Below are 26,013 nucleotides of genomic sequence, written 5' to 3'. Positions count from 1 at the left end.
ACAGTTCTCTATTAAAAATCATCGAAGCCTTGAAATGTCTTCACGATCGAGCGTCAACGATTTATCGGTAGATCGTCGAAGACAAATGAGCGAGGCAGATCGTTTTTGCGGTACGTTCTCGTGGCAAATGACTCGATTGGTACACGAAATTCTTCAGAATCACCTTTGCGGGTACGCTCTCGTGAGTGCTCTTACATAATGTCTTATGTACTCCTTCGGCACGACCGAATCGAATGGTCTGCTACGGAATGGAATGGAATCGCTTGGAATGGGGCCACTCACTCTTGCCTCTATGCTGCTCGATCAATCAAGTTCCTAGGAGGGAGCGTAAATGTCCCTAAAAACGAGAAAATCTCGTCTCGACTATTTCGTCGTTCCTGTAATTTAGATATTTCTGGCGACTAGAATACTGATACAGAATGCTCTACTTCTAACATACCGACTGGTATTTGCATGCTACTGAATGCTAGATAACGTTCTCGCATGATTCATGAGAACGTTTGATTTTGATTATAAGATACCGACGTGTAATTTCGTTTGGCGAACAAACAGCGCTGAAGTTAGTATTTCCTGGTACATGTGATCGTTTCCTATTATTTTTTAAAGCATACAATTCCACTTTTTGTATTGATTTTTTTTCCATTAGATCGTATACTGAGATTCTACATAGAATAGGTCTACGTTTTAATGGAATGAGGAAATGTTTACACTGGTATCTCTGAACATGAATCATGTCTGTACTGTCTGGAATTTCGAATGCCATCGTTAGTATACTTAGTATGTATACTATATGGAAATATAGATTTAATGAAATCAGTAGCAGTGAGTTAGTAATGATGTCTTTTTATCTCTGAAGTAATTGGCTGGAAGCAAGTGATATATGTGTATGTTTAGTTATAGAGTAGCCATACGTACCTATCTGCTACTGTAGCATCAACACCTTTAGTGAAAAATAAAATTTCTTCCTTGAAGGTATAATCTGCAAAATTAATTTTTTCTTCAAAGTCTCTTTACAATGTTTTTCTTGTTATTACACATAATATAATTAGGAAAACAGGTTCAAATTGAAGGATAGATACTATATATTTTTATAGCACATAGTATTGAGGAGCTTCTTCTAAAGAAAAATACATATTCTTTTACCCAGATAAAAGCTGTTCACAAGTCAAAGTGCTTGACCCCATTTTCACAATTTATATAAATTTTCCTGTCAAAACCCCTGATCGATACCTAACTTTTTACATTTAAAATAAGCAACTTCCACATAGCCCACTCCGACACTCACTCACTGACCTACGACACCTCATCACCTAAATATCCATCTCCCCCAAAACCGTCTCCAAAACAAGAAACCCTCGAGTATTATTCCATCGCTCTGTTAGTCAAATGAACCACACTCCCCCATTCCAAGCACATACCACCACTACGCCTTCCTCAAGAAAATTGAAATTACCCACGCGTTAGCTCTCACTCGCCAAGGGCTCCCCTCGATCCCCAGTCACCCCTGCGCTTGAAATTATTTCGCTCGCGGCGATCCCGCGCGGTGGAGCCCCAGCAAAAAGGAGTTTTATCTCTCCGCGACACGGCGTTGTAAATAGAGAGACGGAAATGTACGCGGGCTTGTTACGGCGCGATGATAAATCAGCGTTTCCTGCGTGACGGTGCACCGCGGGGAAAGATGGAGGCACAAACGCAACCCCCTGGTACACCGTGGCGAAGACGGACCGTCCCGCGCATCGGGACCGTGCACACACGCTTTCCAGTTACGTGACACGGTGGAATCGTATATATGGGGAGCCCGTTTGAATCTACGATGACAGTAAACTCGGCCCGTAACATGCTCGCCGCGCGGATACGCTCGGGGAGGCGACGCGCGGCGAACTTCGGGATCGGATGCCAGGACGCGCGCGCGCGCCGGTGTCCAACAAATTGACGAACAAAATGAACGGCGCACGTTTGACGCTGATTTATCGCGCCATTGTGCAAACGTCGAACCCCGTCGAATCGTTGCATGACGTCGTAAGTTATTCTAGCGGAGGCGAGGACCGAGGAGCGCGCGACCGCGTCGATCTTTGAATTACGGCCAGAGGAGGCGCAAAAAAGCTCCTCGCGCACCAGAGGAGATTATAAATCGAAGCGACCTCGGGCGGAAAAAGTAAATCGAGTGAGATGTAAAAGGGAACGCGTCTAATGATTTAGGGACGTTTCAGGTTGGTTATGGGGGAAATGTCGAGGGGTGGTGAGGTTTGTTTCGCTGCTTCTGAGCGGTGGAGAGTTGTCGATGGAGTGATAGAGGAAGGGGGATGAAGTTGTTAACAGCTAAGGACTGGGCAAAGGGAAATGAAAATTAGGGTGTATGTGATGATTTTGTATTTACATTATTAGTGATTCATTCATTTTTAGTTTTACATTATTAGTGGTTCAGTGATTCACAAATATTCTGCAATTAGCGAAGAATTATTTAAAAGAACTTTCTTGAATGGGGTAGTAGTAGTATGATTAAATATCTGAAAGTGTGGTTTTTGGACTTGAATTGTTCTTCAACTCACCGATTTAATTGCTGATCGGTGGCTTTAGTGAAAGCAAGTAGTGGTAATGGTTTTTAACGTGATAGTAGTGAATGGACTGTGGGCAGTTGTTACCTTCTAGAGTGGGTCTAACTGTTTTCTTTTGAGACTAGGAATTTCTGTTGGATAACCAGCCATATCAAGTTCGAATCATCTAAGGAATTTGGCGAATACAGAATTTCTCATTTTTATTTTATTAAACGAATTGCTAGCACGCCGCCAGGTTCTCAATAAAATTTTCAATCTCTATTTTTTACATAACACGCATAAATTGATTACAATATGCACCACTTACAGTGTGCTTCCCCTTCAAAAGGAAAATAGTGTAAAATATCTTAAGGATACATTTCTCGGTTACCTATATTTATGTTAGTGCGCAGAGAAATATGGCAAGGTGATCGAAATATGTTACGATTGCCCGTAAGCCAATACGATATTCGGAATATAATTAAGCGCAGCACAGAAGGGTTCTCAGTATGTCAAGTTTAAAGTAATTTATTACAGAAGAACGTAACCGTTTCGTTGGCAGGGTACGGTGCACAGTCAGGGAGCATGGTATTACTTAATTTGACTCATAATTTGCGATTTAAAATTCCTTGCTGTATGGGCCTTCCAATACGAGATATCATAAATACCGATAAATGCGTATTTCGGATTGCGTCATGCCATCGAATGGTGAAAAAAAGGGAGGAAGTATCGAGAATCTCCGCAGGTGATCGTTGCAATCGAATGAGAGCGAAAAATTGCACAATCGTATTATTTTTAAATAACAGAAAAGAGCACTCGAATTACAGGGAAAAGTGATTAAATTTAATTAAAAAATGGAAGGGGACGCTAAAATGAGTACACTAGAGGCTCTAGAAAAAGTGGACCTAGGGAGAGAGGATTTAGAAAAAGAGGACCTAGGGAAAAAAGAACTAGAGAAAGAGAACCTGAGAATAAAATACGAAAAAGAATCAGAATTGGGTACCTACTAAAAAATGGTACCATCATTTGCATCTCCTCCTGCTGTCAATGTTAGAGCTGGAACTTGTTTAGTTGAAATTCTCATAATCATTTTCTAATTATAACATTAGTACAGTTTGAACTGATGGCAGCAGGTTTGACCAGTTCGTAGCATCTAAAACTCATCGCACTTTCGTTTACATCTTTTTAACCGTCTGGAAGCGACGGCTTAAGCTCCAGAAAATCGTCCGAATAGTCGATTAAGCTCTCAGACGGCGTAGAAGGGTTTTCAATGGAAGGCTAAGCCGTACACCGCGGGAGTGGGGGATGAAAGGGTTGCGTAGCGCGGAAGCTCGCCATTATATTCACATTATAATCCCATCAGGGGACTCCTCTGCCTAACTGGACAGTACGAATAATACGACGTATACGCCTCTACCTTCCATTTGGACCATTCTCAGCTTTCTTCAGCCCTCTGGCTCCTCTATTCCACGCGATCTCTGTTATTAATTTCGAATTCGTTTTGAAAAGATCACCATGATGATATAAGTTACGTGAATTATTTTATGATCGAAAGTCACGTAGATAATTGGAAAGCTCATAAGAAAACAGCCTTTGTCAAATTTTATGAGTTCTTGCATATGAGAAGATAAGAATAAATTCCAGCGGACAGAAAAAAGATGGTTACTAACAATATTTTTTTAAAAGGAATTTTCTTCCATTTTTTATCGAAGCTAAAAACTGCATCATATTATACTGTTTAGTACTTGCATGAAGCTGAATCACAGAAGCAATTTTTCATATCCAGTTTATTTATGCATCGTGTGTAATATGTTTTTAATTAACGAGGGTGTGCAATATGATACAAGAGAAGTATACTAGATAGTTTCTTGGTAGAGGTAGATAAGAAATAATTTAGTAGAAATAAATCGCTTCAGAGATAATCAGTTTTTCCGTTCGCTAGTCGGTAATTCTTCCGAGAATGGGATTGATGACTGGAGAGTTTAAATGGTTGTTAGAAAGTGAAAGGGACTGGAAAATTCATCGAGAAAACGCATTCGAGCCTGCATTCAAATGAACGGCGATCACTTTGGCCGTATCTTATGAAAAATGTATCGTGTAATTTACAGTGCGTGTAATGATACAAAGAATAATTGACTCAGCATTCTGAATGCTACGTCACCCATACATGGGCAACAGACTCGTTCACACGATTATAAATGATCTTATCAAGAATTTCTGATGGAGGCCACTGTCATGTATCAAATCATTGTAAAATTAATTACAAAATGTTGATAGAAACAGGCTTATTTATAAATAAAATCTATATCGAACTTTATACATTTTTATGAAATTGAAATTGTATAGTAATTAAATTACAGTTGTTAGGTAGATATCATTGGAGTAGGTTTGATTCGAGAAGCACATTTTACTAGCTCCAGAAGTTTATGTACTTTCATAAAGGGTAAGAGTGCCAATTACGCAGCGCTGGACCAATTACTGTACACTTCCCATCCTTCCTCCCTCCTCTCATCTTCACACATACCAAGATGTAGCACCAGTAAACTAAGACTATTAATATTTTTTTAAATCAAATCAAATACTTTCAGTTTAATAGTGCAGCATCTTGTTACACGTGAAAATAAAAAGTGCGATAAGTTAGGGCCACAGTAATTGGTGAATACACAGTAGTAAATACTCTTACCCTATGTTCCTAGATTAGCCTTAACTTGCCCATAGATCAGTAATTTTATTAACACCTTGTCCACCGCACTCTCCAAGTACCGTATTTCTACTTTGAGCCTAATTATTCTACTACACCATCGCCGCGTACACAAGTTTTATTACAAACTACTGGTACAGACAAGGATCAAGGAATCCCCGTGTTCCGACCAGAAAGCGGACCACAATAAAACCGTGACAAAAGCACCGCGTAGGAATGCCCGATGCAAATGATAGCCTTCCACCTGGCCATATCTCCTGAAACTTTAAGAGCTTGCCAAGAAAAGAAGCGAAGAATCCTCGGGCCGTTTCGGCGCCTTGGATATGAATATTACAAATTCTTTCGAAACAAAGGCCACGGGGGATAGCCTACTCGAGAGCCGCGCGGCGGACGGTTGCAGCTGCTCGGAACACGAGGAATCCCAGTTACGCGCACGGGAGGAAGAACGTCGGCCGAGACTGTGCAGAATGCACTCTCGCGGAGATACCAGCGTGCGCACGGTGGTTTACTTCCGCTGCAGGCACGCGGTTCGACCGAGGAGCGCGCGGCCAGAAGAAGCGGAATAAGAACGCTCAGGAAAGAAGAGGAGAGGAGGGGAGTGTGTATATTCATACATAAATATATGTGTGTGTGTCTTCTTTCTTGTTATACATATAAATACAAGGAAATGCAAGGAAATGCAAGGAAATGCATATGTACGTACTATGTATACACTACACGCTAGATTTCTATATGTACTATACATAGAAAGGAAGAGGAAACAAAAAGGACGAGAAGTTCGAAAGAAGGCAAGAGAAACAAAGGGAAGGCTGACGACAAACGCGAGAGGAAGAAAACGTAGGGAGAAAGAAAAAAGGGCCAGGGTAGAGCGGCTAGAGGGACGGGAATGAAACGAGCGAGGAGATAGAGCGAAGGAAGGTGGAGGATGATTATGACGAAGGAAAGCGTACGAAAGGGAGGCGAGGTAGGAAGGAAAGGAGAGAGATAGATCGAAGGAAGAGGAGGACGATGCAGACAACTCTTCGCGCAACTACCCCTACTCGCTCACCTCAGCTTCCTTCTCTTTTTCTGCGGCCCATCTCTCCCCTCTCGGCTCTCCTCTCTGTCTCGCGCGGAACCCTCCTCCGCTTGTCTCTCTTCGACCCGCCTAGCGCCCGTTTCTCGCGTTTTCTCTCCTCTTCTCTCCCTCTTCCTCCCTTTCTCCCTCTCTCCCCCCTCTCCTCCTCGGCTCTCTCTCTCGTTCCGTTCGGCCAATTCCTCGTATTATACCAGGTTGCGGCGTGGAATGCGGGCGTCCTTCGTTCGCTTCGAGCAGCGTCCAACCGATGAGCCCCGCTAGCGTTATCCTTCGCCGGTCCTTCGCATGCGCTCCTTAGGGCTCGGTAAAATTAACCTGGAATACTCGGCCGAGAGCGTCTCGGCCCTCGGACTTCGCCTTCGCTCTCTTCCCTCTCCGGCCACGGACGGATTCGTTAAACTCGCTCACGCGGCTTGCACCAACACGACATGCCTTCCTCCGTTCGCGGGTTCTCTGTGCTTCGCTGCCGCCCTACCCCCCTCTTCCGCCCCCCTTCCCCATGCCCAACACGGTGCGCCACTATGCGTGCGTGTGCGTGAACGTGCGTGAGCGTCGGCAGTCACGGCGTCGCGCTGTGCGCTAAAACGCCTGTCTGACCGCGAAAAAGTCCTCATCTTCGGGACCCTTTTTTTAGGACGTGGTCGCTGATTTTGGGTTTCACGATTATGTGGAACGTTTGGGGATGCAAGGGGAAAGGACCTGGGTTGGGTTTTCGGGGGGTTTGAGATGAGGGTGTGATTGAGGTTTGGGGGTTAGTGTTTGGGTTTTTAGGAGGGAAGATGGGTATTGAAGGAGTTTTTTTTACTTGGAAGCGAGGGTTCGAGGAGACGCGAAATGTTGGGATTAGGGACTTAGGTCATTGCGCTTTATAGCTACAGATGTAATAGAGGAAGGGTAGATATTGCTATCGGTCAGGTTTAGGACGCACTTCACTTCCTCGTGGCATTTTAGAATCTCTCGAGTTTCTGAGGCCCTCTGAGTCTAATAAACTGAAAAACCAATGATAAAATTCTGCATACATGGATGTATGTGTATGTATGTACCTACCTATGTGTGTTGGTGGTTATATATTTTGCTTTATATCTCTGAACTAGATTATCAGAATTTTCTCTTGGTTTTCCTTTCAAGACACATATACTAATACAGTAAAAAATCTATAGTAACAAAAATACTGTATGCACTGAGTGATCGATACAGAAATGGCTAGGAATTTAGAAAAAATTCAGCTGCTTTAAAAAAATATGAAAAATATCTACCTATTCATCAAATAAAATACCCCCTGAACAAGGGTCAACAAATAAATTCTTCTAACTCGACAATGCAATTCATCCATATCAAACAGAAAATATTTAACATCGCACAAAATTATTCTGCAATTTTATTTTAATTTCTTGCGAAAAGCTTTCTATCTATTCTTCCTCCAATTTAATATACACTTGACATCTTCACAAAATGCTTGTTCTCTTCACGGAAGAATTATTGAAGCGCAATATTTAATGTTGCGGAAAACAACGTGATACCTTTTTCGTATAGAAACAGTTCGCGACGTAGAACCATCCTTCCGTACTTCCGAATGCGATACTTTTTGTGTGCATAGACGTTTTACATTCGATGCGTTCGATTGCTCGTGTTTGGCCGGAATTCAGCTTCCATGAACAGCTGGAGTGCTGTACATAATCTAATCCTTGTTCCTGTGTGCAGGTGCACCTGTGTGAAGCCGCAGGCGGAGGATTCGGAGAACGGGAGAATCTAGGTAAGATTTGTTTGCAGAGTTCAGAAGGGAGGATATGGGCACTGTTGATTTCATTTTTCTCTGGCTATGCTTTAACAGCATCTATATTAATTGATAAAAGGGGAACTAGCATGCTGTTTGTACAGAGTGACCCAAAACAAGTGAGTGTAGATTTAAGGATAAATTGAAAGGGTAAAAATAATGAAAAACTGTTAGGTATAGGAAATGTTGCTTTAGTTGAGTGTATTTAATTTTGTATGTAATTCATTTAAGCTTAAGCTATTCTTTAATTATGCCCACGTGTTTTAAGTCACCCTGTATAGGTAAATATCGAAAGTATGCCCCACTTTGACTTGAATTCATCCAGAAAATGTTTATACTTGTTCGATAGAAAATTGACTGTTAAAAAAGCCTACGTAAAAATTCTTTTATACTTACTTTTTCATGTAATATAATAATAAGGAAATGCAAATGGATTAGGACTAAGAGATTAGTCTTACACACAGACGAAGTGATATAATTATCTCATTTAATGAACTTACCCTGTAACACCGCGCCATTACATCACGGTAGATACATATATATCTTGTATCGAATTCGTATTACTTCTCCATACTAAAATCCACTAACTATGCACAATTAATTGACCAGGGTAAACCATTTATTATACAATCACGTCGAATTCCAAGCTGCCCCATTTCGCAAGGCTCAACAATCCCATACAACCGCTCCCATATCAGTCTCTCGAAATTCCATTGAGAATTACATAAAGCAAAACACCGTCGAAAATCTTACGCTATCTCGGCACATTTGCGTAACCATTTCCATTAATCGAGAGAACCAGCCGTCGACTAGACAGGCATCCGTTCCTTTCATCGTTAACGCAACTCTGCATAGCGCGCGTAATTTCTCTACAGAATGAATATGCAGTTATTTTCATGCGAACAGGTTTTATCCTTATCGGGCACGTCGTCGTGGCCAGGTGAATAATTGAAACGTATGAATCACATCCGTTCAGGGTGTACCGATTCGGATGAACGAACCGCGTCGTAGATGGCCGCGGAAAATTGTAGACGAAGACATTTCTTGCCTCGCGTGATCGTTCCATGCCGCTTGATCGATGGCATCCGTAATAAGAGTAAAGATACGGCAGTCCGTTCCTATCGATGTTAAACGGCTGGTCTCGCGTAGCCAGTCATTTCGGTTTCTTCGTTTCCATCGAAGGGGCCCCGTGTGCGGCGTAAAGTCTGCCTTTCAATTACCCGCGTGCCCGTCGATCCGTGCACGCATAGTTGTAGTATGCGCCGAGACGCCGCGTGCAACGTGCATCGGATGGCTCGTTAGCTCGCTGGTACACTCGCTGGAACTAATACTTATGCAATTAACGACGTGTCTTAAACATGGAACCGAGAAAATCAATCGGGAATCCTCGGGTTCTTGTTCCCTCGGCTCTGCCCTCGACCAGGAACAACTGTTCCGCGTACGGAAACCACGGAAACACGACGAGCACGCTCTTGCCGCGGGTGCGCGCTTGGGAACTGCCCAGGCTTAACACGAGAGGTATGCAGGTAGAGGAGAGGATGGGAATATGGAACCCCACGCGGAGAAAGATTATCCTACGGATTTCTTGAAAGTCTTCTGAGTAGATTTTCGATTCTACATGCTGAAATAGAACAAAAATCGAGAATGACGATATTACGTTTGAGAGTTTATTTTAGAGTTATTGTGTTATTAGGACGACGCCTGAAGTTTGCGTGAATCGTGTCTGACTAGAGACTTATTCTACTGTGGGTATGCAATAGCTAGGTCAGGCGCGGCGATGTCAGTAGGATACGCCAGTAGAATATGTCAACTCACATCAGACACATCTTGCGCGTATTTCAAGTGAATTTTTTGATAATTACCAAACTGTATTCACTTTTGTTAATATTTAAGTTGTGATATACTAAGACAGCAGTTCTCCAGAATTAATACAGTTAATGGTCCCTTATCTTCTTAAAATATTTGTAGAGTTAGGGTTTCAATCATTTTCAGCCTGGTTTAAATTTGACATGTTACATCTAAAAAATTCTTCAATTCACATAATTCCGAATTATTAAAAATTTGATTTCATTCTGAATCTTTATTAAGAAAATACAAGCGATCCATTGGTGTCACTTTTGTCTCAATAAGAGATATTCTGAGGAACATCTGAAGCATCAGTTATTCAAGATTTACTCTAGTATTATAATTACTATTGCAAACTGTCGTCAGCATGATTCGATTGTGTTAATATGCAGATATTCACAAGTATACGTATATAGTCGCAAAGCATTTTCCTTCCGTCATTATATCCTGCAGGGTGAAAAACTTGACTGCTGCCAAGCGTAGGTTTCCCAGGCCTAACTCGAAAGTCATCCCGGTTTTTCTGCGTGCCTTCGCACAATGAACTTTGCACTTTTCTCTTATGGTCATTATCATCGATGGAATCGCGCGAGCCAGACGATAACCATGGGAACCGTTCTATGCATCGGTATGCATATTCATGAATCCTTCATAATGCTGCCTGTTTTATGTAGCAATTACCATGGGTTGATTTAATTTGTTACCTCATTGTTCGGATAATATCGCGTTATAAGCGCGATCGTTAAGTGTTTAATAATCGGTACCCAAGCGCTGAGCGTTCGTTAGCGTGTGTATGGTCAGCCTTTGATAATATCTGGGTCGCTATTTTTTTAATTAATCGACCAGCATGACGTTAACGAGAAATGAATTATCTGAGAGTCTGATGGACTAAAGTATGCACCGAGAAGCTACTAATTTTCATTTCCGTTTGCGTAGTGCTTCAGCGGTTAAGAATTCGCTATCGCTGAGAAATTAATATCGTCTACTCATTCAGCTCAAAATTATCTCCATCGAAAAAATAGAATAACCACCACAGAATCATCAATCTTAAAAAAAAAACGACTATAACACGAACGACAAAAACTGTACACTACAAATTACCATTCTCTAACCCTGTTACGCTACACCATAGATACTCAACCAAGTTAACACGAAGTTAACAAAAATTCCCAGCAAAATGCCTCACCACTGATCTAACAACCACTCCACCTAGGCATCTCCAACTACTGCCCCGTACTTACACGAGATCTTCATGAACTATCCACTAACGAATTCCCCCGTGTACTCTCGTACCCTGTTTCCCCGTGAAAAATACTGTTCAGCATAAATTCGCGAGGAATGGCGTGCATCCTCGCGGTTTAGCGTACCCGTGCAAGGGGGATACCCCTGCTCGCGAGCGCAGCGTGGCGCAGCGTGGCGCATGTGCACCAACACTCGCTCACGCTCCACTGGCCAGCAGGCTGGCTCCCTCGGTACGCGCGTGAATGAGCGAGTACGAAGTTTATTATAATGGCGTTATGCGCATTATGCCGCGTTGCTCGTTAGGCACGTATGCACGGTATGAGGAAATGGAACGGCAGCTCGCCGTGGAAACTATGTGTGCCTCGTGAGGTCGAAAAAATCCCCTGCTGGCTATCTCTCCCGCGTTTACCCCATATCCTGGGGGGATTCCTGTGCAACGCCTGCGCTGTGCTCGCTAGCCCCTGTTTGCTGCTGGATACCGATACTGATGCTCTGCATGGATAAAAGCGATAGGCAGGTAACTAGAGAAAAATGTAAAATTGAGTTGCTCGCATCTGTGGATAATTTTGAATATTTTCCAGAATATTTTGCAATAGTTTTTTAAGATTTTCGGGTACCTGCGCATCTCATGTTGTCTTATGGAATTCTTACGAATATTTTAGGTTTTGTATTTATGAGTGTTCTGTAATTATAAGTCTTCTTAGTGGTAATAGGATGTTCATCGAAATTCAGTCTGTTCAAATAAGAGTCCATGTGCTGCACAGACGCCTCAGAGTGTTTAAGCTCGAAAAATGAGCTCTAGACTGTTTAACCCTTTCACTGCTGCATACTTTTGACGAATGAGTCTCGTATGATCCGAATACTCTACTATCATGGTACGTATACACGTTCATAGCACTCGTAGCAGCCTCCTCATGAAACGTGTATACATGCTCATTACAGCGAAGAAATGAAGATCCAAAAAGTATTCTGTCACAGTCTGAAGGGGCGAATTCTCTTCTTTCAATACAGAAATCAAAGTATCCTCTTCAGGGAGGAAGAGAATACTCCCTCCCACCTTACGACTTCACGCCTCCCTGCAGAGCTCGAGAAACAGGGAGCCAGGGGTTAAAACGAGGGGGCAACGGGCGAATAAGAGCGCGAATTCGCATGTGATCCATCATTTGCGCATTCCGTATTCCATGTAGACGCGGTACGTGCTGAGAGAAAGACTCGTTTCATCCGTGGAATGCGCGGCATTATAATGGGAACGCGGGTCGACGCGGTGCAACGCCACAACTCGATTATTTCATTTAATTACAGGGAACGCTTGGCAAGAAGTCACATCCGCGGCGATACACGCTTCTTCGCTCTGTTCTGTGTAAAAACTAACGCGGCTATTGTTTCTGCTTACCACGCAGCATTGGGGAGGGGATGTTATTCCTTTTCTGTAATGATAAATAGGAAGCTTCGAGATCTATGGTGATGGACACTTGTCGAGTTCGATTTCTAAGATCATTTGTAATCCATCTGGGCTTAGGCTGAAAAATGTTCACAAACTTGTTTGTGTTACAGCTGTGTTAAAAGAGAAAGTAGATAATAACTCGTTTCACACTTCAGATAGTAATTTAGAAAACAATTTGAGAAGCCACTCGAGATAGATGAATTCCTGTAAGTATGTACAGATAGTTCTGGCGATGGAGTCTTTTTACTCATTCGGCGATTTTCTTAAATTTATGATAATCGAAGGTAGCAGAAGTTCACATATTTCTGTATTTTCCTTGCCCATTCATTGTAAATTCCTAAGTGTATGAGTTATAAATTGACTGATTTAGTATAGTGTGACTGAACCCTATGCTCAGTAAATACGAAGAGAAAAAAATGAATATAGAATTATAAATAATTGAAACGAAAAAAGGGTCACTACACAGAATAAAAAATTAGACCCACAGAAAAAATAAGAATCTAAAAAAATCTTCAAGAAGGAAAACATCTGAATCCTGTGAACCCTGCCTCATTATCGATTCGATAAAATCACCGAATCGGTCAAAAAACAAACTCTTAATGATACAAGTATAGCGTTGAATCTAACATTGCAAAACAGAGAAATTAAAACATTCTCAAGCAGACAGAAAATTAAATTCCGTAAACGCAAAAACAAGTGATTACTCTACTGCCAGTATTTTACATTAATACGAAATTCTTCCTGCAATATGATCTAAATGCAGGATTAAAAAATTCCGTAAAAAATGTATAAGCATTGTAAATGAGATTCCAGGGGAAAAATGAAGTCATTAATCGTTTTAATCTCGGACATTTGTCGGATGTTACGGCTTGCATATCGAGAGTATTTGCAAAAGATTATTTCTGACTCAATCTTCGCGGTATTACCTGGCACGAATACCGACGCGAATGCCAGTGTAATTTCGCAGCGATTCTTGGTAGTGTTTCCCGACTCCCGTTGTTCTGATTCTAATCTATTCCGGAGTAGTCTATTACCGGGCTTCACTCGAATCGACGGGAAGAAAGAAACAGAAAAATTACGTGGATTCTTTACGAGTTCAATTAGCGGAAATTTCAGAGTTTATGGTGGAAAATGCCGGTCGTTCTTGATTCACGGGCACACCATAAGCAGCGCATTTCTCGCTGGTAACGACGGCTGTAGCGTGATGGTAGTGGAGTCGAAACCATTTTTATTGGTTAAGTAAGAGGAACAGATTTTAGTATTTCCTCTTATGACGCAGGAATCATGTAATACTTACTGTTAGAATTTTAATGTCAGAGGCTTGGAGTGTGATAAAAAATTATTTTTTTAAAATATGAAGGGTATAAAAACAGTAGGAGATAAAACAGTATTTACTTCTGTATGTGTCTAGAATGATGAGGCATAAACTGCGAATTTTTATGCAAATTCATGTTTTCATAAATATGACTGTAGAAGTCGAGCCTAGATACAGATCTTGTTTCCTCTTAAGGAATAGTATTATAAATGTGTACTTTGAATGCTTTGTATATTTTCGTGAATTATGTCTATCTTGTACTTTTCTGTATGCTAGAATTTCTTATAAATGCATAAATACTTGGAATTTAATAATGAATTGCCATATGATCAGTCTTGTAGTAGAGAAAGTGTTGGCTTCCAGTGTATTTGTATTTTTCATTGGGTTCTTAACACATGCGGGTAGCATAATCCTCAATCAATCCTCATTCATAATCGCTATTAATATTATTATCCTCTTATTTTTTGTTACTTTTTTTGCCAGCATTCCATTTTAGACAGAAATCTAATCAGATAGAATTGTTACATAATCCACGATACTCTGCGTTTTTTGTTAAATACCGAGGAACAACCAAAGTGCATGGCACGCGTGAATTGCGTAACGCAATTACAGACGAAGAGAGACACAGGTTGTTGCTCAACCGTGGTCGACTCGACGTGTTCAGAGAGGTACTGTTTCAAAAGTTCAACGAAAGTTGACGATTGCGAGTACCGAAAACAACTATATAGATTATTCGCGAAACACAGATAGAAACATTTTTCAAGGAACTTTATTATGCAAAAAGTATTGAAGTATCTCTCGTGATATTATTACGTGAAATACATTAATGTAGGAATATAGAGTATATTCTTATATACATTTTCTTTACTATGTTGTAAGACGTAGGTAGAGATATACAAGGTATGATAAATATAGTATTTTAAGAGGTGGTAGGGGGTCGAAATTAGAGCACAAAATGGTAGGGCGTCTAAATTGGAGCACAAATATAGAATTCAATATTTGAAGGAGTAGTGAGAATTAGAATTGCAGCAGAAAATGTCCTATAACATAGTATCTGCTCTGTTTTCGTGTTGCAATAGTAATATCTTAAAAATAACATATCTCTATATTAAACTAATATTAACAGGATCCCACGCATGCATTGAAGGGAACTAGAGCAGAAATCGAGCAAAAAATTCTGAATATACTTTACTCTATCCTTTCCACTTAAGTTATAATAGACCTACAAAAATCCATGATTCATTTCCTACAAGCATCTCAGATTTTTGCAGCACCCCTTAAAACATAGAAAACTATATTCACAACACCCTATACATAAAAAAACAAACTCATCACTGCATCTTTCTCTTTCCTTCCTCAAATAAACTACGCTGACTCGAGAAGAAGATTCTATCATGAGTCCCAATTTTTCTTAAAAGCCAATAGTAGACCAAATACCCGCCTGAAACCTCTGCCCTGACACAAGATTTCGATCCCCTGGCCAGGCAACAATGCTCCTCCTGACATACCAAAGGCCAATCGAAACGAAAGCCTCCTCGAGGTGGTCCACTCGGCGTTATTTCCTTACGTAAGCGCTGCACAGTGCACGGGTCGTTGCTTCGTTCTGTATGTCACCGTATGGCGCGCACGGGAACACCAGTCTGACGGCATTCCATCGTGATTTGCGAACGTTTCGGTAAACGTTCAGCACACCCGTGGTCCGCGGTGTTTACGTCTGCCCGCCGCGCGCAGGGAGGAGCAGAGGAGCTCTTCGCCTCGTGGCTCGGCTCGCCTCGGCCGTAGGAATTCCGAGAGGAAGCGGGCCCAAGCCGCCGCGAAACCGATATCGGCCATGGTTTCGAGGAATCGGGGCCCCCCGATCGCCGAGATTACGATTTTTCGACGATCGCCGCGCCGAGGCTCCCCTTTGCGCGACGCGTGTCTCCTTCCTCGAATTCGGACGACGACGCCGTCGTTTTTGGGTGAAGGACGAGCCAGAGGATTGGGCCTCTTCTGCGATCGATTCTCTCGAGGCGGGAAAATGAGAGGACCTTTGTGGGTGTCGCGTAGAGAATGAGCGAATTTGGTGATTTTTTTGGTTCTGGATGGGACTTGTGTTTGGGTTTGTGGGATGTTTTAAGAGGTTTCTGATTGGGTGGATTGAAAATAGTGTATTTTTAGTGTTGTATAGGGAGCTTGGACTAAGCTGGTGTGGGAGAATAGTTATGTACCTGAGAGCTAATGTGACTGATGCTAATAAGTCCCTTTTTGTTATCTTTCAAGAGCACAATAGCAGGAAAGTTTGTTCTATATTTCTGACTTATTTTTTCATGTAGAGTCAGTGTCATTTTACTTGGTCCACCAGTTGTGGGACGTCCTGTATTTTAGTCGTGCTAGGTCAGTTCAAAGAACGGAAAATATTGAGATCAAAATTAAGATTTTTACGAAGTATTCTGCAAAAAGTCACATCGAGCGAAGAGAGGTCCCATTAGGTGGTAATTGTAACAGATAGAAGAGAAGTGCATGGTATATATTTAAATCAACGTTCGAGTAGAAAATCAAGCAGAATCTTTATTAAGCAGTGTGCAATTGAATGATCATAAATCAAGGTCACGATCGTCATCGAGGGATCGTAAATCGAGAAAACAGTTCAATTATCTGTTTACGTCGGTATGAAATTACGTGCGCAGAATCGACGTATGATGGACTCAGACAGAACCATTTTATTTCGTATTTAATGTCCACCAGTAAATGATCATCAAGAAATCTTATCCAACACTATCGTACTACGATATTCGCTGGAATTCTTCAATCGTTTTTTACGCAATATCGACGCCAAGAATGGAGTGAATAGATTGGGCTCCAGCTCCTTCGGTTCTTCGTTCAGAATTAAATTCGAGATCCAGCTCAGAATCCATCCTACTGCGAAGCTGAGGACGGACCCAATGGGACAGTACCACATGTATGAAATACGGTAAAGGTAGAAATATGAGTCATCGTTGCTTTGTCTGAAATAGAAAAATAATCATGATTTATCGACCGTTTCCACAAAAGCAATTATGTTACATTATGTTATTAGTAATAACTTATTACACATAGAGCTGTTGTAACAGCAATTTTGTAATCTCAGAGTGTAATACACAGTAGTAGTTTAATAGTGATAATTTATCTATTACTTATTCATCAATTTACGACCACGATAATTCACGAACACTTGCATTGAAGCAAGTATGTAAATAGTAACGATAATTGTTATACTAAAATAGTTTTATAAAACATAAATTGAACGTGATAAAATAAATAATTACTTGCCAATACTTGTCTACAAAATTCTATAAATATTTGAATCTAGAGAAATAGGCTGAAACAGTAGCCACCATAATTCGTAACAACGATCATATCGAATTCCTTCGAGCTGAAGAATACGTATAAAAGTTGGCACTGAAAATATGTGTAGTCATTAAATATCAGAGAAATTCCTCACTGGCTGTTGAAATGCGAGTTGGCCAGTTCCGCGTAGTCGTAATATGCAGTGGTGTTGCATTCAGACGTGGAGACGTGCAGCTTTGGAATCGGCGGCTTGGGCTGACCGAATCCCATCCACAAGGAGAAGACCAGGCTAAACAGCAGTCCAATGACCGCGCCTTTTTGATTGCCTGTCTGCGTGAACATGCCCAGAGTGAACATACCAAACACTGGCCCGCCGACTACACCAAAAATTGTTAGAGCTGCTTGGAGCAGCCCACCGAGAAAACGTGCCATGAACGCTAGAGCTATGCACGCTACGCCGACTATGAGAGCAAGGATCTTACTGATGATTATCGATTCAGTCGCAGTGATCACCTTTCCCCTGAAATCAATCAGGTTTTAGATTAGAACTGGGATTTAGAAAGATATGAAAAAATGGAAGAAGAATGGAATAGAATTTATGGAGATAGAAAAGAGGAAAGTTCGTTTAGAGTCTGTAGAAATAGAAAAATAGGAGACTTGTTTAAGGAACTCCTCGATTTCTGTTACAATATTTGGTATGTAATTAGATACATATTTTAATAATACGGTAGAATCCTGATGGTTGCAGGAAACGAGGTCACATGTGAATGTATCAAGGCCCAAGCAATTATATAAAACGGACTTATCATTTAATGAGAGTTCATGTCACGTCAACTGACTTTAAGAAATATCTAGAGATCGTCGATGACGGAGCAAGGTAATAAAGCAAATGTGATATTTGTTTCCTCTTAATAAATGGACGAAGAGCGCTGAAATTGCATCAAAAGCTGCCACTAAACTTAGACACGAATTTCTAGTTCAATAATACATTGAACTCGAATCGCAAGAATCCATACACTAGTGTGGTCACTAGACCATAAATTCTGAGCAGACGAGTCCAGGCTAGACTACTAGACCATTCGAGGGTTACATTTTTTGCCTCCAGTTCTAGAATGAATTTTTAATTTCTAATTCTTAGATAAATTATAGTCTTCTGCGCTTAAATCGAGAGGACACTAGTTCCAGGATCATATATCCATCAATCCAGCCAGGCCCAATTTGCTTCCAGCTGTACCTCACATCTACCTTTCCACTTTCCATTAAGTCTAACCAACTCTGCTATTAAAAACGTCCCCTTATTAACATTGCACGCTGAAACACCAAAGCCACGACTTTCCCCAATCCCAATCAAACGCGACCCAACTTTCGAAACACCCTGCATGTCCTCTCTCCGAAGTCCCAGCTTTCTAACGTCCACCTCTCAAGCGTAATTGACAAACGCGTCATAAGTTCGGCTCGTTCCGCGATCCTACGACTCTCACCTTATACGGCAAAGGGGTTTGATAAAATCTTCGAGTATAACGGCGGCGAGGGAATTCACCGTGGCGGAGATAGTGCTCAATCCAGCGCTGAAGATGCCAGCTATAAAGAGGCCCGGTATGCCTGGGTAACCAGCGAGCATGTCCATCACGTAAAGCGGCATTAATTGATCGTTCGAACTGATCCTGCCGATCGTGAGGGGGTCGCAGCCGCGATATTTCGTGTATATCGCCAGTCCAGCGAAACAGAGGCCCAAAGACATCAGGGATGACAATGGCCAGCTCCACCAGATCGCCAGCTGAGCACCTCTCAGGTCTCTGGAACAGACGTGTGGAGGTAGTGGATGGTCGCGATTGCAGTATTATAGCGAGAAATGTGAAATAGATACCCAAGGTGAATGTGAAAATTTTAGTTCTATTACTAGGCAAGTTTCTGCTGGAGTCTGTTGATTAATTTGGCTTTGATAGGACATGATGCTTGATACTTGACTGAAGGTCAGCGTAGCTTGTTGATTTTTTTTTTTTTTAAGGAACATGTTGTCATTTGTTGGATTCTTTTGAGTAACCTTTAGGGAGCCGATCATTTGTTGGATAACTTGGCTTAGTTGTGGGTCACCCTTGCCCTCTGAAGGTTGAACTGAACCTAAACCTAACATAATTTGGAACATATTGATTTATTTAGACTTACTAAGTGAATATCATCCAAATTATGTTATTTTGGTCTCATTTTAATTAGGAAGATTCTATAACTATTGTGATAAAAGTTTCATAAAAAGAATCAAAAATTTAAAAAAAATGTAAACTGTGTTAATATTGTATATAAGCCATAAGGTGGTGTTTAAACTTCGATGACTACCAAGACCTTTAATTTCTGTTTTTTTTTTAAATACATATTCTTCTCTACGATCTCAGTAGCCAATGAAATTCCGTCAGAGGTATAGACTTGGTCCCAAGATTTACACATTCATCGCGGCAATACTGTATTATTAAGTCGATCTCGCGCCAGGAAGATGGAGTTACGATTTATCGGATGATCGCTACTGTCGGCGAGCACGCGAGATGCGTGCCTCAGATAAAATTGCAGAAAAATTCCTTCATCTTTCTATTGTCACGCCACCGAGAAGGCGATGATGTGCCCTAGGATCAACAGTAACTGAAGATACTACGCAATAACTTGCTTCCTGGATGTTTGTGAGATGTAGAAGTTGATGCTGTGGGATTATTTGATTTCGCGGGTTTTTTGAGGAATCTACGAAGTAGGAAGTGGCAGAAGCTTTCTGTGACACTTAACTATAGAAAAACAATTTTTGTTTTGACAATTTAAAATTATGTTTGATAAGTAAATCTTTTTCATAAAAGGATATTGTTTCTCCAGCACGCCATAAACAGTATGCATGTCCTTCTATTTGGAGTTATAAGAGAAGTCTTAGGCATTTTTTACTTTTTGCACGATAATAAATTTAATAACACTGGATTTTTATTGTAATCTGATACACGTCGATTCTCGGGGCAATGTATGAATTAATTATACTCGTGAAAGACGTTTTCCTTTCGACTTGTCGCGACGAGCATCTGGACGTTCTACAACGGAAGTGGATCAGTGGAGCAGCAGGTAGAAGTCGCTCTTGGACTATGAGTTACAGGTTTCAAAGACTCCCTGTACGTTGAGTAATAGTTACAAGACTTCCCGTTCGTAATCCAAAGAGACGATAAATTTGACATACAAGGTGAACGACACCGCGTGAATTTACAGACCCAAAATATCACTTTAGAATAACAGACATTGTATGTATAGACCCCCACTAAATGAAGAGGATCCACAGAAAAATCTCTGACTTACAAAAAACTGGTGTGCTCAAGTATTATAAACACTTCAATTTTTTTCAATTCTCAAACCTGTAGTAGACTGTTGTACAAACTAAATCAGAAAGGAGAAATAGTATCGAAAAAAATATTAAACAGATCTTTGTGATCCCCTTTCATTACAGTAACACGAAGAAACAGAATTCAAGAGTATAAATTCATTTAAAAAACAGAAGAAAAAATAGCAAGTGAAGTGTTACGTAAACGCAACTTTGTACCTTCATGGATTAATTATGAAACATCGACGAAGAGGAATCATTCGCGATAGTTCGATGGGTAGAGAGTTTACACACGCATCGGGTAGAAAGTCCCCGGGCTTGGTACTCACTTGATGGTTAACATTCTCTGAACTTGAACTTGGTTGCTGCCGTACAAGGAAAGGTAGGTGAAGAAACCGCCAAATGTCAAGCTCCACCAGGTGTGTCGTACCGTTGGGTCCAGTGAAATGCTGAATGAATGCACATACCATTGTCAGTGTCGATACGGCTCGGATTCCTTGCGAAATGGATGCTGTAAGCCCGATGGGGTATTCGAAAGTGTGTTAAGCTGTATCACGCCTTCGGATGTTAACGTTCCATCGTGGTAACGGCGAGTTGCCACACGGCAGCAGGAGGAAAGCGATTTAAGGAGCTGCTAGCGGATTGTTACACGTGTTATGGGACGTAACGACGTTGCTGATTTGCGGGCAGAAGCTACTTCGGTTGCAAGCCAAGTGTTTTAGTGTTAATACGACGGTGAATATTAATGGAACGTCGCGAAGATGGGAGAGATCATTTCTGTACCTGAGAGCCACTGCTAATGCAAGTCGATTTTGTTCAGAATTCATTTTTATACAGAATCTTATCGATTTCTCTTAATGTCGTTAGAGTATTAAGGATCTAATTAAGTTACATGCTGAAATACGAAATAATGAAGATGGACGAAAATGACTAAAATATGCGTGAAATGTGTCTGACTTGAGATTTAATTTATAAATGGAAAATCTGCTATCGAATTGAACTCCAGTAGCAGAACTTCTTATCTATTAAACATAATTGCTTGCAAATATCGAAGATTTTAAAATCTGGAAATTTACAGATCTAAAAATTTCAAGATTCAAAAGTTCAAAGTTTCCAACATATGAAATATGGAATACTATACTATAGAAAATGTTAAAATCTTTAAATCTTCTTAAACAAGCAAAACACGTCAAGCAACCTGAAAAGGTAGCTCTCTGGCATTTTTAAATGAGTCACCTTGTGAGCTATAAAGCATAACCAGCATGCATAAAGTATTCAATCAGCGCTTCACTGAATAGAAAAATAATCTACCATGACACGACCAGATGAAGATGAATAGCTTCGAAGAAACGCGAAGCGAAGCAGAGGAAGCAAGACAGAAGGTGTTTACTCATAGTTACTCGGAATCGATCGACATTCACTTGTCAAATTCTAGCCGAGACCCTTCAGCGGCGATCTCCCAGATTCGATCGAGGCCTCCGACGCTCACAGCTGCTGTGACGATTATCATGATAATGGCTGTCAGCATCAGCAGACTTTGAAATACGTCGGTAATGAGGACTGCCTTTATACCGCCGATCGTTGAATAAAACGTGCAGACCAATCCTATGCCGATTACGCTCACAGCCGTCGAAATACCTGTGGTGGCTTCCAGAGCAAGAGCTGGCGCGTAGAGAACCACTCCGCTGTACAGAAGCAGCTGAAGCTGGAAGGCGAAGCTGGCTGCTAGTCTCGCGGCTGTTCCAAATCGTTTCTGTAAATACTGGAAGCACTTGGAAGTTAGCTTTTAGTGTTTGATTGATGCTGGATGGGGCGAAGTGATTTGGAGTCTGGTCGTTGGTAGTTCGACTCTGGAACTGGTTTGGAGTCTGTTGGAGTAGGTCTGGGTTCCTCAACCTTTTTTGACTTATACATCTCTTTCGAATATTGTATATTTGAAATATAAATCTTTTTTTTTGCCTTCACATGGATTTGAATGTTGGGTTTTGGACTTCTAATGTTATTTTGAAAACTGGCTACTCAAAAGGACATTTTAGTTTCGCGTTAAACCAGCATAAAGTCGAATCAAGTCTGCACAGAGTCATGTCTTGATGAAGTAAAGGCGCTTCCCCCTTTAAGGGAGCGAATTCTGCGCAGAAGACTCACCTCAAAAGCACTCGCGTTTCCAATCTTGAAGAACACAGGCATGTAGCAGTGAGCGACGAATGGAGTAGCCAGCCCGTAGGCGAGATTGATCACAGCGTATTGGGTACCATAAGCGTAATTTTCTGAGCTCACTCCCAGCAAACTGACCGCGGATAGGTATGAAACCGTTAAGCCTATCGCGACCGGCGTCACTTGCATCGATCTGTTCGCCACGAAATACTCCTGTCGCGGATGATAACAAAATTACACGACATTGTAAAGCTGAAGTGAATGTCCCAATACCTGGAATGCTTAAGATTTCAAATGTCCCAGTAGGTGGACAACACAAAAATTCATGTCCTGGTGCTTGTATCCCAAATAAGTAACTAGGTATCTTAATTTTGAAACTGTCCAACCTTTGAATAATTCCCCTAGACATAAGATAAATGTCCCAGTAGTTGACCATGGCCCAGTACCTGACCACTACTGCTGCTAATTTTATTTACTTTTAAGCTTGAATTCTAGCGAAGTTACAAATCAAAGATAGTACCATAAAATAGTTGGTATTATTCCTATACCATACTCAGCTACTGGGACCTTATAATTCAAGTATTGGGACATGTGTTTCTAGGTTGTTCACTTATTGAGACGTTTACTCTCTCAAATATCCAGGTACTGAAACATGTACTATGCTCTCCTTACAAGATGAGCCCCGAAACCAATAGATCTATATTGTTGCCAGAGCTGATCTTCTCAGCGGGTACTATGTCTACCTTAGCTTTACGTTGACTTTATATTCCACTATTTAAACACAGTTTAGCGTTTAATAGTCGTGCCTAGGTGAAACTCACCTCTGTCGATTTCTGTTTCCCACCAGTCAGCCAGTAATATACACCGATCCCCGAACTAATGATCAGTGTCGCCGCGATCACCGCGTAGTCGGCTGCCACCAGTGTCGCCATGCTGCCTCCAGCCTCAGACACCACAGTTCAATTTGACTATCGCCCTGCCGTCGCTCGATGATTTATTTATTCGATGGCATCAAATTGTATGGGCGACAATTAACCACTGGCTGCTTCGTTGGCCATTGCTGCTCTGACGCAATTCACGTTTAACTCATTTACGTAATGGTAGTGGCCTCGGAGAAGGAACTTGGATGTCTGTCAGGGTATCAGACTTCTTTTGTTCTTCAGAGATTTCAGCTTCTTATAGATGACAGTTGCTTAGTTCTGTAGATTCTCAAATTTCTAGATAGTCCTGGATTTTGTAGTCCGATTTGGATTTTTTTTTAGATGAGATTTTGGATGGTTTTGTGACTTTGATGATAGGATGGTGCTACAAGGCTGCTGATTGAAGCATCACTGACACACGAAGTACTCGAAAACTGTTTATCAATGCTTTATGGCTTATCTGTCCTCACGTGGTAGAGGCATGTAGTTGATCGAGTGTAAGATTCGCGTGTTTCTTGTTATCTCGAGGTGGCCACTAAGATTATTAATGCTCGGAAGAGGTTTATATTAAATTGTTCGAGTATTAGGGTACTCTTATGTGTATGATATAGTATAGGCTGAGTATAGGAGATTAAGTGGTAGATAAGGAAGATAAGAGTAATACATAGTACGAGGCATGCGTATTTTTGTTTTTGTAAGTGGTCAATTATTACCGACTGACAGAATCTAATGAATAGTTCATATTTTACATGTAAAGGATTGATTAGAACTTGTCAGAATATAGAATATTTTACATAATTTAACATAAATTAAGCTACTGAATATAAAATATTAGTTTGGAACTGGGTTACAGGTTAGACAAAGTCTTTTACGAGGAAGCACTTCGACAGTTGACAAATGCTCCATTTACATGTTACATCAGATGAAAATAAAGAAATTCCTAGAGCTTAGTATAGTAGAAGATAATACTATGATTATCTTATCGGTAAATTAATTTCTCTTCTAATGAAAATACATAGTCTAGATTGATCAATAAAATTTAAAATAAATTTTCCAGTTCATTAATCTTTTTATCATAGTATTTTACTATTTGCACCCCGTACTCAATTTGTACCTTTTTTATTTCTTGTGCTCAACGTCACGTGAAGCTCATAGTATCATAAGTCGTTGCATTCGTCTGACCTCAGTTCCCATATAAAAATGAAAAAGATACATAGCTCCATTTAATTAAAAAATCCAATGCTTGGCTAATGCTTTCCACAAGACTTCTCTCAGGACACTTCTGCATATTCCCCATGCATCAAGTTCGCCCAGTCAAAGACGCAGGAGGCTCACCTCGCCTCTCCCGTCACGAAAGCGTAAAAGTGCCACTTGAAAGAGCCCAGTACTCCACGCTTACGCTACAAGGATTACAGTTATAAAATACACCGCAAATATTAAGCGAAGGACCATAGACATCCGATCTCTGGCATTGGTCTGTGGCAGTCTTTACGGTACCAGCGACAACCATTTCCTGCGCGCTATCATATAATGCGTTGTTTGCACGATAGCGCTTCTTACGGAGGCCCACGTCTTGTGCACGTCGCGGCTATACAAACCTACGCGTTGAACGTGCGCGCACGCACTTCCGCGTTCCCTGCATCCATACCCGTGAGCGCGGGTGTCTCTTACGATTATCGTCGAAATAAATTCCGCGGCAGCCTATGCCTCTTTTCCTTCGTCTCTCTCGCCTCCTCCGTCGCATTAGAATAGAATGCGCGGCACGCTGGAAACAGGGGGGTCCCAGGAGGGGGACGAGACGAGAATTCCTCGAGGATTTGCGCCTACCGTTTGAATTGATAAATAGATCTCTGCCCTTAGAGAATCGTGGGCGGTGCCATGTAGGTAACACCTACGGTGACGCTTTCGAATCGGTGCAGCGAAAGATTTCCTCGAATTTATTGCCTACCTAGGTTCTTTTTCGCGGCTGCAAGTGGTACGCTTGTCGTGTTCAGCATGCTGGAGGTGCTTCGTGATGTTGATGCTAAGGAAGATTGATGTGTCTGAGGATTTGTGCTTTTAGGTGAACTTTCGAGTATCGATGCCACTGGCACGTGGAAGCCTTTTTGTGGTTGTTAGGTTAACTGTGTCAGTACTGGATGTAACAGGGCAGCTTTGGTGTAGTAGTCGAGGGAATTGTTGTATTTGGGGCTTTTAAGTGGGCGGAGTGTTTTGTAGTATTGGGATTAGGTGAAGTAGTTTGAGAGAGTCTGTAAGTACTTTTTTAGTGATATTGAATAGCAGGCTATCTTTTTAGATAAGTCTAACGAAGAGAGGCTTTCAAAGTGTTCAGAAGCAATGAGGCGTTGGTCATTGTTTAA

General features: G+C 41.3%; 2 protein-coding genes across 2 annotated transcripts in view; one reads left to right on the top strand and one right to left on the bottom strand.

The window, feature by feature from the left end:
* LOC143188610 (protein expanded) overlaps positions 1–26,013 on the top strand; it is a 105,034-nt gene that overhangs the window by 22,657 nt on the left and 56,364 nt on the right. The window contains exon 2 of the mRNA XM_076392941.1: positions 8,015–8,066. The gene's annotated coding sequence lies outside the window, so the exon portion shown is untranslated. The remainder of the gene's footprint in view (positions 1–8,014; positions 8,067–26,013) is intronic.
* Positions 16,461–23,665, bottom strand: LOC143177034 (putative sodium-dependent multivitamin transporter). The gene is made up of 7 exons (XM_076374788.1): positions 23,555–23,665; positions 22,725–22,946; positions 22,001–22,341; positions 20,909–21,028; positions 18,721–19,035; positions 17,394–17,759; positions 16,461–16,917 (listed from the first exon to the last, which is right to left on the bottom strand). The coding sequence occupies exons 1-7, from the start codon at positions 23,663–23,665 to the stop codon at positions 16,668–16,670; spliced, it is 1,725 nt and encodes a 574-aa protein (XP_076230903.1). The 3' UTR covers positions 16,461–16,667.

Source organism: Calliopsis andreniformis, chromosome 3 (assembly GCF_051401765.1).
Source record: "Calliopsis andreniformis isolate RMS-2024a chromosome 3, iyCalAndr_principal, whole genome shotgun sequence".
Classification (NCBI taxonomy): Eukaryota; Metazoa; Arthropoda; class Insecta; order Hymenoptera; family Andrenidae; genus Calliopsis; species Calliopsis andreniformis.
Note: the sequence above shows the minus strand (reverse complement) of the source record. Positions and strands in the feature narration are given on the sequence as shown.